Source organism: Aotus nancymaae, unplaced genomic scaffold, assembly GCF_030222135.1.
Source record: "Aotus nancymaae isolate 86718 unplaced genomic scaffold, 86718_ANA_hifiasm-v0.15.2.pri h1tg000009l, whole genome shotgun sequence".
Classification (NCBI taxonomy): Eukaryota; Metazoa; Chordata; class Mammalia; order Primates; family Aotidae; genus Aotus; species Aotus nancymaae.
The window spans coordinates 4,167,975-4,183,328 of NW_026988420.1; the positions used below are offsets into that span (position 1 = coordinate 4,167,975).

The window sequence follows — 15,354 nt, forward strand, 5'->3', positions numbered from 1 at the left end:
GGCTGTTATTTATGAGAAAGACCGTTACTAGAATGAAAGTTGAAAGCTCTTCTGAAAGTGAAGCTGCCTGTATGTTCCCTGAAGATAACCCCTAGAGAATTAGCTACTGAGATGGCACATACTTGCAAACCAGAGCTGCCTTGGAGAAACTAGCTCTGGAGTGGAGAAATGGGTTTTCTCACCAAAAGTGAAAATAACTCACTGAGAATCATGTTTTTCCAAACTGTTTTTTATTTTCACAGTATGTTGTCGTTACTGTTTGTCTGAAAGCTGGCTTGGAGACTACAGCTTGGACTAAAGTAAGTTTTCTCTCAAATTGTTTCTCTATTCAGTATAGTTTTCATGCTATAGTTTCTTTTTAAGCCTTGGGGAAACAATAAGCAACATTTGGCTATCTTATTCCAGATTTTGTATGTAAAAATTGTGGTTTGATCTTTCTCAGGTAAATTTGCAATCCAAAGTCTCTTGGTGATTCATTTGCTTGGCACATAATACAGCTCTAAGCTGTTGACAGTCATCTCATTTCAGATGTATATGCTCATTGTAAAAACAAAAACCATATATACACACACTGGAAAATATAGAAGGACAAAAAACATTTAATGTCCATAATTTTACCACCAAGAGACAGTCACCATTAACGCTTCCCTGTGGAAACTTTCAGACTTCATTCTATGTCTGCGTGTGTGTGTATTTTTTAATAAGATGATGCATTATAGAACATAGGACTTTGTAATCCCTTTTAATTAAATATATATTAAGCACATTTTCTGTGCCTTAAAATATAATTCAGCAAAATTATTGTTCATAATTAAAGAGTATTGCATTTTACAGATGTTTCATCTTTTATTTCATCAGTCTCTTATTTTAGACATTTTGGTTACTTCCAGCATTTAAAGATTATAACTAAAGCTTAATGTGTGTCTCTCACAAAGTCTCATGACCTGGCTGCTGTTTAAATGCAAATGGGGAATGGGGTTGGAGGTCAGTGTGGAATCAGTAAGAGACAGTAGCAATTAATCTGGGTCAGAGGTGATGATGACTTCACTTAGGACATTAGAGAAGGAGGTAATGAGAAGTGGTCAGAGTCTAGATTCAGTTTTATCTTTTTAAAAGCTAACAGAACTGGTACATGGATTAGATTGTGGGGTGTGAAGAAAGAGACAAGTCAAGGATCATCATATTAAGAGGACAAAGGAGAAAAAATGAACTCAGTAGATACTTAAAGGGGCATTGTTAAGAGGCAGTATCCATTTCAGATTAAAAAAAAAAACTCTTGGCTAAAGGAATGGAACAATCAAAGTCTCGAAACGATAAATAAAAACGTCTGATTTTGTCTGTTCAGCCACTCTGTTACCAGATTAATGAGTCCTTATTGCATGCACCCCCCAGATTGGAGCAAACACTTGCCATGAGCTGAGACAGGCCCACTGTCACTGTGGGATAAATCTTAGAGTAAGGTCACCTGTGACAGCAAAAGCACCTTCATCTTCAGAGTACTTTGGGGCCATTCATTACTTGAATTCATTGTTAAAAGTTCTGAGACACAGGAATTAGAAAGATTGACTTCTCATTAACTGGTGAGTCATCAGAATCTTTCCTTAAGGAAAGGTAGCTTGGATGCAAGGATTCTGCAGCAAGTGGAGTTCGGGTGAATCTGCCCGGCCAGTTGAGAAGCCTGTGTGAGTGTCTGTTTTCCTCTGCAGTTCAGTCATCTGGCTGTCTGGGGAAGCATGCTGACCTGGCTGGTGTTTTTCGGCATCTACTCGACCATCTGGCCCACCATTCCCATTGCTCCAGATATGAGAGGACAGGTGAGTACTCCTGATGGGGAGTGTGCCTTCTGACTTGTGACAGCAGTGTTTCTCCATGTGGGGGTGAGCAGGCTCTCTGTGTCTTACAACCATGATGAGCTTCAGAAGAGGCTGGTCCTACCTGCTTCCATCAGAATCTGTCAAGAGACAAACCAAACCAAAGCACTTGGAAGAGGTCATCCAGTCCACAGAAATGGCATTTGAAGTTTAAAGAATTATGAAAACTGTCAACTTAAATCATCTGGCTTATTGGCATGCCCACATTTCCATCATAAATGATGCATTAATTACACATAGTACTGATATGTACAGTTTGAAAACTGGAGCGATTTTGAGTGGTTCCTAATCCAGTGATTACGCTGCTTACAGTTTTGATGTTGTACTCTGGTTTGTTGTTATACTCTGCTGGGTCACCGGTGAGAGATGGACCTCACAGCTCTATGAACCAGATCATTGATAAACCAGGATCTCTCATTGTTCATCTCTTTGAACTAGAGAGGCCGAGATTAAAGAACTTCACACTCATTTGAATGGTTTTTTTTCTTTCATATTATCTTTATCCAGTGCATGAGGTTGAGCCATCAACAGTGACAAACTGGATCCTAGAATCCACAGTATGGGGTATGGAGAGGAATGAGCTTGACAATCCTGTGGTCCACACCTCCTCAGTTTACTAAGGAAGCTGTGCAGGCCCAGGTCTCCAAGCCCACCCTAGACCCCACCCTGGGGTTGCCCACATCCAGCACTGCCCTTAGACCCCAAGAGCTGCTGGGCCCTCCACTTTAGAGGACTCTGGTCTGGCCCTCTGTGGCTGGGTGTGTTTCTTGGCACAGAGTGAAGAGCTGTGATGCACACTGCCAGTCTTCCCATTTGTAATCTATTCCCTGGGCTCCCAGGACCCCATGTTTCCTTCTCAAACAGCTAGAAGCCTGATGCCCAGGCCTACTTTGTCCTCTTTCTGTATCCAGGCCAGTGTGTACACCCCTGAGCCCAATGGGCAACTGTTTTTAAGAGTGTGCACTGAGTAGATTGATGGTGTTCCTGCCCACATTTGCAGGATGCTCATGCAGGGACATAGAACCCAGGGTGGGAAGGGAACTGTGGGTCAGGCTTCCATTGGTGTTCCTGTCCCAGGATACATACTTGATGGCCAGGCCTGTGCGTGGCACACCTGGCTGCTAACTCTGCCTTAATTACTCTGTAGAAATGAACAAAACCCCCTGGGTCCGCTCAAGTCTGGACCATGTCTAGCAGCTGTTTCTCGTGAGATAGCCCAGGGTAGCATTACTTGCCGTAGCTCTGTCAGCTAACAGCCCAGGGTGTCCAAGACCTTCACTGAGTGTGGGTGCTGAGCAGGACAGACCTGTCCTATAAGAGTGGACTTGCATGTCCTCTAATGCATCTTTGCTCTCTGTAAGGAAAGAGGACAAGCACACAAGCTACATTTCAATTATTTTCCAAATCCAGATGGTAGAGGAAATTAGAGGTGTTCAATGAACCCAGAAGATTGTTGTGTAGCAAAATGAGCATTTTCCAACAAAGATATTTTGTGTTTAAACAAATCAGTTCTATTTTAAAACAATGTGATTGATCCACGCAAAAAGCAAACCAAGAAAAGTATCCACTACAAGGCAACAATCCTTTGGTAAGGCATTGGTGCTTAGAATATCTGCTTCGTCTTTTCTTCCTTCTGGTTCAGGGTGGATCTGCTGTGATGAACATTTCATTTGGGGAATTTTATGGTGCTGGAGAATAGATGGGGCCTCAGCTGATGGCCATAGACAGTTTTCTAAATTAGAGAGTGGCAGCTGACAGAATGGGGTCACTTGGCACGTGACTAGCAGACAAAGCCCATTCCTTTGAAAGCCCCTCTGGTGTCCTAGACAGAGAGCTGTGTCAGGGGGCCACATGTGCTTCAGTAACTCCAAATGTGCGTGAGTTAGGCAGCTTGCCAACTCTCACTCCCATCGAGATGCTGACTTTGGAACTGCAGAAGGACCAGGCTGATCGTGCAGTAACTAAGGTACCAACATTTTCACTGTACCAGTCACATAAGCGTGATGTTCTGTATGGTTATGAGGCTCAGATTAATGGTGAAATTTACATATTTAAGGACTCTTCCAGCAGAAATTTAGTGAACTGTTTCTACCATCCAAAAGTAAAGAAGTGATCTTATTAAACCGCATTTCACTTTTCTGTAAAAGCTTATTTTTATTTGAAACATGTCATTTTAATCACTTTATTGGTTGGTTCCTGTGAAGCAAATGAAAATGATGTGAAATAGATCATAGCTGGGTGAAACTGAGGTTTTCATTAGGCAGTAAATAAGAGGATTAGTGTAGTTCTCTAGTGGCTGGACTTCTGAGTAGGTACTTTGCTGCCTGAGTCTAAAGAGCTGTGTGACATCTCTGGTCTTCCTCCAGTGCAGGGGGCTCTGAGTGGGTAAAGGGGGCCAGGAAACCATGTGTAACTTTAGTAGCACAGTCAACTTTTGTACTGTTTCACCTGCAGTCTGCCACTCTGTATTTTGACTCAGAGGTTTGTTCATTCTTTGAAAAATGGCAGGGAAGTATTAAAAAACATTTTTTTAAACACTTTTGAAGGATTGCTTGGGTGGGTAGTGTGGCTAAGACAAGTCTGGAGTCTCAGTACTTCCTACTGGCTCAGGAGGACTTATATGCTGTCATAAAAAGAGACAGGAACTGGGTTCAGGTGTAGTCAGTGAAAGCAATTGGCTCTTTTGGGGAATTACTGAAAATATGCCCGTGCCCTGTTCATTCCTGGGGATCTAGGTTGGTAAATGCTTAGGAGCAAAGGGTATTCTAGGAAAAGGCCGCTTTTTAAAATGACTATTTTAAGAATGCTTCTAGTGATTTTTATAAAGTATTTTTTGTAGTTCACTAAACAGTAGGTTTTTGGCAAGTTAACCTGGTTATGTGAGGTTCTAGAATTCAAATACTGCCTAATAGCAAACAGCATTTCTCACTCAGAAGCCAGAAAGACGTTTGACACACAAAACATTTTGTCTATTCATAACATCTTCAGCCATTGAAAAGATGCATTGTTTCTGCCGGGGGTTTCCTAAACTCATTTGATTAAATATTTCTTTGTCTTGTCCATTATATTTGGAGTTTTTCTCACGGGGGGAGAATGCAGGTTTTCCCTGGAGGGCAAAGGAAAGGAAGGGCTATAGAATTGAGTTATTCTACACTATCAAAGAGTCTTTATCTTCCCTAAATCACCTCATGATATGGTATATGAAACCCAACCAGACAACATATCAGGAAGTCCCAGTGGAAGTTTCTGAAATCAAAGAAGTCATCTGCATCCCTCCTTTCCTGAAAATACGCCACATTTGTGGGATTTTAAGGGACACCCTGTTTTTCCATTTTTCTCTTTTCAAGCTTGGATTTATAGTAAATTAGGTTGTGTCTATCCTGGTGGATGCCAGTCCTCAGCTATGGAAAATATGTGATGATGTTTTTCCGTGGGGGACCAGGTATTTTTCTTTCCCCCAGTAGCATAACCATGAGATAGAATAGGTCCCCAAAACAGATACTTAAAGGTGGAAAATGACAAAAAAATCCCTTAGCTCACTGCCTTCCCCAAAGTTGCCTGCTGAAGTAGAGCTTTGAATTGGAAAGATGAGGGAAACGTGATCCTAAACCAGATCAGGAAGTGTGTTTCTGTTTTCTTCATGCATTTCCCAACACTTCTGACTCTAGCAGTGCTGGAGGGAATGCCATCTTACTTGGTCTCTGTTCAAAAGTCCAGAGACCTGGCTGGGTTCATGCCCCAGCTATGATAGTTATGTAACCATTGGCAAATCATTTTACTTGCATTAATCTTCTAATCAGCAAAGCCAGAATAATGCCACCCACCCTAATTATCTTGGAGGACTGTGGTGAAGCTATAATAGGCTAACCTGTGGGGAATCTAAAACATGCATGCTCTTCTTTTTCCTGGAGTGAGGAATTGTTTTTGAACCTTCATAAATAGGAATATTGCTGTGATTTAAACTCCAAATTCTTTTAGCCAAAGAATTTTACCATTTTATAGGTTCTAAATGGGATGCTTTTCAGTAAGGCCTATTGACCACCTGCATCCAAATCATCTGTATTGCTTGTCAAAATGACAACCCCCACTCCCCATAATATGTGCAGACAATCACGTACGCATACACACAAACACACACAGACACACACATGCATGCACACACAGACTCACACACACATACACAGACACACATAGTGAATTGCAAACTCTGGGTGTGGAGTCTCAGCATCTGAGCTTCCGTAAATCTCCAGGCGATTCTTCCCTTTAAAGTTTGAGAACCACTGCTTCAAAACACCAAAAACATGACTCCATTAGAACGGTTTTAGCTCTTGCTGGGTATGACTTGTTAAATGTTTATGTAAGAGAGTCAGCTGGTGATGGTGACCACCTTCAGGGCGGCTAGCTTTCAAAATAGGGAATTACACCAAAAGACATGACATCGTTCACCACGGAAAAATTCTCCTCACTAACTTTTCCTTTAAAGTTCTTTTCATTGCTAGTAAAAGAGAGGAGAAAAAACCTTTTGACTTCAAAGCATACAATCTGCAACTCTGTCTCTAGTGCCAAACTCCTGACTCCAGCCAGTTTCTGGAATAGGACAGGCTTTTTTACTATTATTATTATTCTAAATACAAGAATGGGTTTGCCGGGCGCAGTGGCTCACGTCTATAATCCCAGCACTTTGGGAGGCCGAGGCGGGTGGATCACGAGGTCAAGAGATCGAGACCATCCTGGTCAACAAGGTGAAACCCCATCTCTACTAAAAAAATACAAAAATTAGCTGGGCATGGTGGCACATGCCTGTAGTCCCAGCTACTCAGGAGGCTGAGGCAGGAGAATTGCCTGAACCCAGGAGGCAGAGGTTGTGGTGAGCCGAGATCACACCATTGCACTCTAGCCTGGGTAACAAGAGTGAAACTCCATCTCAAAAAAAAAAAAATGGGTTTACTTTTGGGTTTTATGTACACACTTGTGTACACACAATGCAAATCCCAGTGGACTATAAGTAAACAGAGGGAGGGATGGTTCTGCCATCATGCAATCATGTGATTAATTAATTCTGCATCTTCCCCAATCATCTCCCCTGGATTTGTAGCAGGCCTAGGTATGTTCCACATGAAATTTGCAAAGAGTGATGTTTCCCGGTTGTATGTGCTCTAGGAGGTAAGCTGAGAAGTTGGGGTAATGTCAAGTAGGTGGCCATCTTTGCTCAGCTACCATTCCAGAATGTCTCTGGAGGATGGGAACTGAAGGGTAGGAATCTGCCTGAGGGTCAGGAAATGACTTGTTTTCAGGTTAAGGTCTGTGGTGTGGGGCATGTTTGGTTGTCCCACGTCCATCCTCCTTCACCCTTTCCTAAGGATGCCCAGTGGATATTCACAGATGTGCTATGACTTCCACCCTAAGTCCAAGGGAAAGCTTAATCCCATCCCCTCTGCCACAGTGAGCAGGTCAGGAAGCCTGAAGGAGACTCAGGGAGACACTTGCTGGGGGCTTCTAGGATAGCAGCGAGTTTGCTCCTAAAAGAAATCCATGAAAGAGCTGGCTTTCCCATCTGAGCCGCGTGGTTGCTGCTGTGATGCTGGGAATGGTTCAGCCACAGGACGAAAAGCACCCTCAGAATCCTACTACCTACGGCATGAAAGATAGATTAGAAAGATAAAAAGGCAAACAAAAACAAAGGTCTCTTTTTTATTGTTATGTTATTTTTTATTTAACAAGTAAAGGACTCCAAAAATCTCTACAGGATTGTTGAGACACTGTCTGAAGCCAGCCTCAAAGCCCATCCCAGGTGGGGCACTCAGTGAGAATTTCCTGTGTGGTGCCTGGCCTGGTGGGCAGCCCCTGCCAAGGAAGCCTCTCTTCACGCAAGTAAGGGTGTTGGGATGTTCCCTTAGCTTCCTCAGTCAAGGAAATAAATTCTTTTTAAAAACAAGCTTAGAGGCCTGGCGCAGTGGCTCACGTCTGTAACTCCAGCACTTTGGGAGGCCAAGGTGGATATATCACAAGATTAGGAGTTCAAGACCAGCCTGGCCAATATGCTGAAACCCTGTCTCTACTAAAAATACAAAAATTAGCCAGGCGTGGTGGTATGTGCCTGTAGTCCCAGCTACTCAGGAGACTGAGGCAGAAGAATCACTTGAGCCTCAGAGGCGGAGGTTTCAGTAAGCTGAGATCACACCACTGCACTCCAGCCTAGGTGACAGCGAGATTCCGTCTCAGAAAACACACACACACACACACACACACACACACACACAAACGCTTAGGACTTCAGTGTATTTGAATTGTTTTATTATACTTAAAGTTACAGATTGATTTAAGGAGCTGGTAAAAATTACTTTAGCATTGCAATATTAGTTTTTTAAATAACATTCCAGAAAACACCTAATGAGCATATCTTAAGCTTACTGGAATTAATCTTTAATACAATATTGAATCAACTCTGTCTAGTTTTCCTCAAGTATCGTATTTCAGAAGCCCTCAAATATCATATTTCCTCAAGTATCGTATTTCGTAAAAGGTGTAATTGTCGTTGGTCACATGGGGAGGACGTAGTGTGGTGTGGCTGGTGAGGAGCGGTCAGCCTCATCAAGGAGGAAGTCCCATCAGCAGAGACTCGCCTTTCGGTTTGAAATAACATTGTGACATCTTTTTGCACAGTTTTCTTGAGTATTGAAATTGGTCCAATTATTCGTTGAAGTCCAACTTACATTCTAGCTTTTAAACTCATACGTTTTGTGGAATAGTGAGACTGGTTTGCAAGAAGTAACACACTTGTAGCTGAAAACTACAGTAAAAAGAAAAAAAAAAGAAGTAACACACTGTGTTTCTGAATAATATTCTCATCTGAACACAAAGCACGACGAAGGAAGTTAAGACGGTACCAACCTCCTGGCTTCTGCTGTACCTGTCACTGTTGTCGCTGGCACCCCGGAGTCCCCCATCCGTGTGTATTTCCTTCCTAGAAGGCTCCCAACACCGTCCCTTTCTGAGGCAATCTCTAGAACCAAAAACAAAACTATAACAAAAAAAACCCCTCTTCATTGGTAATAAAAAGAAACATAAAAAACATTCACTTGAGCGGTGCTAGCCAGGTGACTTCTCATAGCCTGTAAATATCCGGGTTCTGAAATCAGAAAACTCAGGCATCCATCAGACAACAGTTCTGTCAGAAAATGGCTTTTGTTATTGTTACACAGAATGCCAACTTGTTTTTGTTTTTCTCCTCCTGGTTAAAAACAAAGGGGAAAGTTTACTTTTTTAAGTTGGAAGCTCCTTAAAGTGGTTTCAGGTTCTTTCTACAGGCAGTGATGGGAACAGAGCTCCCATTATCCTAATTGCCTCTGGATTCTCTTGAATCCTCCTGGATTAAAGTGACCCGAATCCGATTTCTTTCCTATTCAGTGCAAACTGGGACTGTGAAAGTAGGATTTGAACTAAATTAACCTAATGCATAGGACTTTATAAGGCTAAGTCTACTGTCTGTCATTTCCATAAGCGCATTATTTCTGAGCTTGTTTTTCAGGTGTGTGAAGGAGATGGTATCTATCTTAGGATTTAATCAGGAAATTAAAGAAAATCAGGCATGTAAGTAACAGTAGGTAATGTTTATTGAACAATCGAAATGGGAAAAGTTCCCTTGTTCCCCTCACAGGGCATGTGACAGGGAGTGGCTCTCATCTTTAGTGCTCCACTGCTCAAATCTCTAGGGGAGCATACAAATGGGCAGGCTGTGGGCCTTCGACCCCACAGCAGTGTCCAGGGGTGAATGTTTACAGTTTCTGAAGCCCCAGTGGGCATGTTACCGTGTGCTCTTTTAGTTTAGCTGTCCATAGGCAGCTTGTGTTAACCAGCTCAGTTAGACCCTCTACCTTATCGCAAGGACGGGGAGCTTTCTGTATCCTGGGTTCTTGCCTTGGTGTACTGGAAGAATCAGATCATATGTGGGCTTGGAGAATGAGTGCAAGGTTTTATTGAGTGGAGGTAGCTCTCAGCAGACAGGGGAGCCAGAAGGGAGATGGTTTTTCCCTGGACTTGGGCCGCCTGGCGGCCAGCTCTCCTCCAACTGCTCCGGCCAAACTCTGTGTCATTCTGGCGGCAGGTGGCCTGACAGTGCACTGGTGCCATCAGTGCATTCCTCTAGATGCCCAGCTGCCTGTGTGTTCCTCTGCTGATCTGCTCCTCTCGACGTCCAGACGTCCGGCCACCTGTGTTTCTGCCTGCTAGGGTCTTGGGGTTTCTGTAGGCACAGGATGGGGGTGTGGCAGGCCAGGGTGGTCTTGGAAAATGCAACATTTTGGCAGGAAATGCCTGTCCTTACCTAGGTCCCTGGGCACAGGCCTAGGGGTGGAGCCCTAGCAAAGGACCATGCCCTTCCTCACTTCCATATCATTTAAAGGGACCACACCCTTCCCTTCCCAGAACTTCCCTTCCATATCACAATTACTACATATCAGACAAACTATATTCATGAAAACATGTTTGTTTAATATATGCAATTACATGTGTAATGAAGTAACCATCAGCTCATTTAGTAATCTACAACCACATGAGGAAACTGAGGCTTGGAGAGAAAGACCCAGTCTCCTGGCCAGGCAGGGAGTGCAGTAACTGGGATTCCCCTGGAGTGGGCTGGACTCCAGGCTGAGTCTTCTCACTTTGTGACTATGGAAAGCAGCTAGAGTGATGACGAACCAGGTGTTTGAGAAATGTTGCTCAATTCTCCTTAACATTTTGCTTTTAATAAATTTAATCTGAAGTGACTTACCCTGCGATGCAATAGAATTTTTAACATATGAATGTTGAGTTAGAAGGAATAAGCAGACTTTGTGTTTGAGCTGCAATTGTCTGCCCGTGAGCCCAATCTTTTCTGAAGTAAAGCAGGTTTCAAACAACAGGATTTATTTTCTATGTGCATTATGGAAAGCCCTCATTTTTTTAGTCCTTGCCCTCCCTTCCCCCATATATGATTTCCTCCATTTTGGCAGTTTATTTTCTTTTTGGCCTCTCATTTCAAGGATACTGTGTGTTAATTAGAGGCCAGGCGGCTTTGCTTGTGAGGGTTTTTTTTGGTTTTGTTGTGGTGTTGGCATTTGTCATTCATTCTGATGTTAATTTTTAAAGTCTCTGTCAGCAAATTAAAGTGCACATTACATGCTGATTTTGTTTGTTTGTAATATTTATGCTCAGTGGTCACAGTGCACATTTGATGTGGTTTTGAACTTCTCCTTTCTTGAAACATGTGGAAGTGTGTATGTGGGCCACTCTTGTTAAGACTCTGCACAGGGGTTTTCTTCTCTGACATCTGCAGAGGGAGGTGGCCTTGTCTGATGGCTGGAGATCATCATCCTCACAGTTCCCCCACCCAGAGATGGCAGGGATCTTCAGATTTATCCTATTTAAAAGGTAGAAAAGTGCCAGAGAAAGGCCACCAAGTCCAGTTATGTAAGCAAACATGACCATAGTAGGTTCGAGAAAAGAAAAGCATAGCATGCTACTAACCATGTACCAAGATGTTTCTGTTTTATACAAATAATGAGGCAAAAGCTATTGTGGACAGTATCTGAGAGGCCCAAAATAGTGAGCAGACTCTAAGTAGGTGAGATTTTCAGTGACTATTACTTACATCAGCAGTATAAAATATCGAAGCATCCATCGAGTAAACTGGATGCTTTCTGAACTTTGATTAACCAGGTGTCATAAGTGTTTGGCATTGGCTAAAGACAGGAAAGAGAAACCTAGGTTGCTTGTGTCTCTGCTCATATGTGTACTTTGATTCGCAATACTTTTTTAATGATTGAAACCTGATTTCAATGCATGCCGGAAACTGAAAGACGGACATATTTAGATGTGCAGAATGCTTTCCACTGTGCTCTGAAGACAAACCCTATCCACTTTGCTCAGCAGGAGCAAAGACATCTCTTGTGCAGGATATAGTGGCATCTGGTCATCTTCCTCCTGCCCTGCATCCATTCCCCTCACCCCTTGCCCCCTTTCAGAATGTGCATTCAAATGGTGCTGCTTCTGCCTCTTTGCCACCTCTAGAGTCTGGATCTGTGGTCCAAACTAGTCAGCTGGGTCCTCCACCTCACTGACCATGGAAATTGAATCAGGAATGCACATGGTGCCCCTGGATGGACTATCACTTAGAGACAATTCAAGGGTATTTTACAGAAACTAATTGGAGGATGGAGCTCTTTTGCTGCTGGGTCTATCATAGGAGGATGGTGTCAGCCTGGAGCAACTAGCAGCCCTGCAGAAGGTGGCTGGCTGAGGATGAATTGAGCACAGCGGAAAGGTGAACCGGGAGCCATCAGCATTGAGCGCATCCCTGGAGCCAGCTCTGCCTGAAGCTAGATATTGTGTAAATATTGTCTCTCTGACCTGCTAGATATTGTTGTTCTATAGCAGAAATGCAGCTGGTTCCTTTTTCCTACCATGCATCTACCAAGTTGGAGTAGGAAGGGACTTTGTCTACTTTTTGTAGCCTTCAGTTTGTCCCTCCCTCAGCTTCTCCCAAGGAAAAGAAGACAGCCTTGGGTAGAAGCTAATTGTTTGAAATAGAGAGGGAAGGAAACAGGAGCTTTTCTAAGCAAGGCCTCTTTCTCTTGGCAGCCAACGATTCCAAACGGCTTAGAGTCAAATAGTCCTGAGCAGTGCTGTCCAATAGAAATATAATGGGAGACTTGTGCATAATTTTACATTTTCTATTGGCCCCATTAAAAGAGCAAAAAGAAATCCATTTAATTGATACATGTTATTTAGCTCAATATTTCCAAAATATCATCACTTTGAGATGTAGTCAACATAAAAAGAAGTTGTTAATGAGATACTTTGTGTTCTTTGTTTTTTGTACTAAATCTCTAAAGTCCAGTGTGTGTGTGTTGTAACTACTGCACATCTTAAGTCAGGCTAGACGTATTTCAAGTACTCAGTCGCATCTGGCCAGTGGCTGCTGTATTGGATGGCACAGCTCTTTGACCAACAGAGAGCTGGAAATGCAGATTCACTCCCCAAAGCTAAATTTAGTGCAGGCAAGATCAAGAGGTAGGAAACTCAGCCTCAGCCCAGAACCTCCAGGTTCCTCCCACACACTTGGCGTGTGAACTGCTTGACTTCTGTTTTAGTCACTCATCATTGAAAGGGTCTTGGTTCTTACACAAGAACCCTGGGGACAACTGAGCTGTTAATCTATGGGTTTATTAATTGCTTTAACTGGAGTTTGTAAATCAAGACTTATAAAGTGTGGATCTGACTCAAGTCGTTTTTCTACAATGTTGGCTAATCGCTTTCTCCTGAATGTTAGAAGGAAGAGGTCAGGACCTAGGACTTTGGTCATATTTATGTCACACTGCAACCAGCTGAGCAAAAAGAATCTATGCCACTGAAAATAGGTTAGGCCTGTTCCTTCTAAGTGGTTCATTTATTATGGAAGTGGCAATTTCTAAGTAAGATTATTATTTAATTTCTAAGATTGTGAACCTCTCAACCTTTGTGTCCTTTTTGAGTTTCAGTCCCCTCCCCGCTTATTATGATGAATCCAAGCCCTGTCATTTTTACCCCGTAAGTATCTCTTAAATATGTCTGTTTCCACCCAGTTTCGTCCCATCCAGTTAGTTTGTGCAGGATCATTTTTTGTGTGGACTATTGCGGTAGCCTCATGACTAGCTCTTAGCATCTGATCTGTCTGGACCCACTCCTCTACTGGAGCCAGAGTGATCTTACCAAATGTAAGTCTGATGTCCTTGTTCCCTGGCTTCTTGTTGCCCTCAGGATAAAGCTTGGGGTAATTTACCTGGCCCCTGAGGCCCTGTGAGGCCAATCCCTGCTCCCTTTGTACTCTCCCTCACCGCATCCACACTGGTCACCGCTCACTTCCCGGTGCGAGGAACTAGCTCCCACGGGGCATTTGTGCCTGTTCCTCTCACTTCCTGACTGCACTGGTCTCTGCCTTCTACCACGGTGTGTAGATCTCAGATGCTTGATCACTTCCCAAGGGAAGCCTTTCCTCACATCCTGGGCCTGCGTGCTCCTATTGCATGTTCTCTTAACACAGTTTACCTTTCTCTTGTGTAATACTTACTGCAACTAAAACTCAACATACATGTATGATGTATCATCTCACACCCATTGGGATGGCCACTGTCAGAAACACAAGAACAGAAAATAAGTAGTTAGTGAGGATGTGGAGAACTAGAAATGCTTGTGACCTGTTGATGGGAATGCAAAATGGTGCAGCTAATATGGAAAGCAGTATGGAGGGGTCTCAAAAAATTAAAAATAGAACTACTGTATGATTCAGTTACCCCACTTCTGGGTATATACCCAAAGGGATTGAAAACAGGGCCTCAAGAAGATATATGTACACTCATATTTATAACAGCGATGTTCAAAACAGTCAAGAGGTAGATGGGGCAATTCAAATGCCTGGCATCAGAGCAAGACTCTGTCTCAAAAAAAAAAGGTTATGTTTTTATCAAATTTTAAAAATTTACCTTTGTGTGATTTACTAATTCATGCCAGCTTCTCTCTCTAAACTGGAAGCTCTGTGAGTGGACTAAATATTCGTATATCCTTAGTACCTAGTATCCATCATTTTTTAGTATTCAGTAAATATTCAAATGAAGGAATTAATAACATTGAACAACCAACCTCTTCTGTACAATTGGGGATCTGTAGTTGGCTCTGTGCAGTTAGTGCATGGTATCCGTTTGCTGAATTAACACAAACAGATGCCAAATAGTTCAGCATTTCTACAATTATAATTGTGTAAATTACACACAGGATCTGCACCTAAGAAGAGACTGATAGATTAATTAACTTAGCATATTTCTTAAGAGAAGTGTGTACAAAAAGTTAGTACCACTACCCATATTATTTTTCACCCAAAGAATGATAGATATTTCCATTTAAAATTTCAGCCCAACTGTTTTAGCCACATGGGTGATGTCTGTGGTATGATATTCATTGATATTAGCATTTGGAAAGAGGTAATAGTCACGCTTAATTACTTCATGGAAAATGTTTGTTTTGGAGCTGATATTAAAGGAGAGGCAAAAATGAAATTAAGATGGATATTTTTAAGCACCTAATTCCAGGAAGTTCTAAGCTAATCATTCTCCAGTGGTTTTATGATAAGAGATTAAAACTGAGGAAGACAGCGGGTCACAGATGGCACTAGCAGAAGGTTGGTCAACACTGTCATTATGATGGTCAAGGGACTGGCATTTCCAGAGTCATAAATATAAGCATGTAGTTGGAGACAGGTTTTGGTTTAAAAAAATGTGACGCATAGATAGCAGCCGGCCTCCAATAAATCCGGGGTGATTTCATGGAAGAAATGGAACTTCTCTGGGGCATTGTTCCTCAGCAGATCACGGGGTGGGCGTTCCAGGCCCTGCTGCCTTGGAAGAGGCCGAAAGGGAAGGGCGGGTCTGGCCATGTGAGCTCAGTTGGGGCACAGGATGTCAGTGTCAAGCAA

At 42.7% G+C, this 15,354-nt stretch overlaps 1 protein-coding gene across 4 annotated transcripts in view; it reads left to right on the forward strand.

The window, feature by feature from the left end:
• ATP8A2 (ATPase phospholipid transporting 8A2) overlaps positions 1-15,354 on the forward strand; it is a 670,261-nt gene that overhangs the window by 511,448 nt on the left and 143,459 nt on the right. For all 4 annotated transcript variants that reach the window (XM_021677381.2, XM_064373518.1, XM_021677384.2 and 1 more), the window contains exons 32-33: positions 243-299; positions 1,707-1,814. In XM_021677381.2, the coding sequence (XP_021533056.1) occupies positions 243-299; positions 1,707-1,814 (165 nt within the window). The remainder of the gene's footprint in view (positions 1-242; positions 300-1,706; positions 1,815-15,354) is intronic.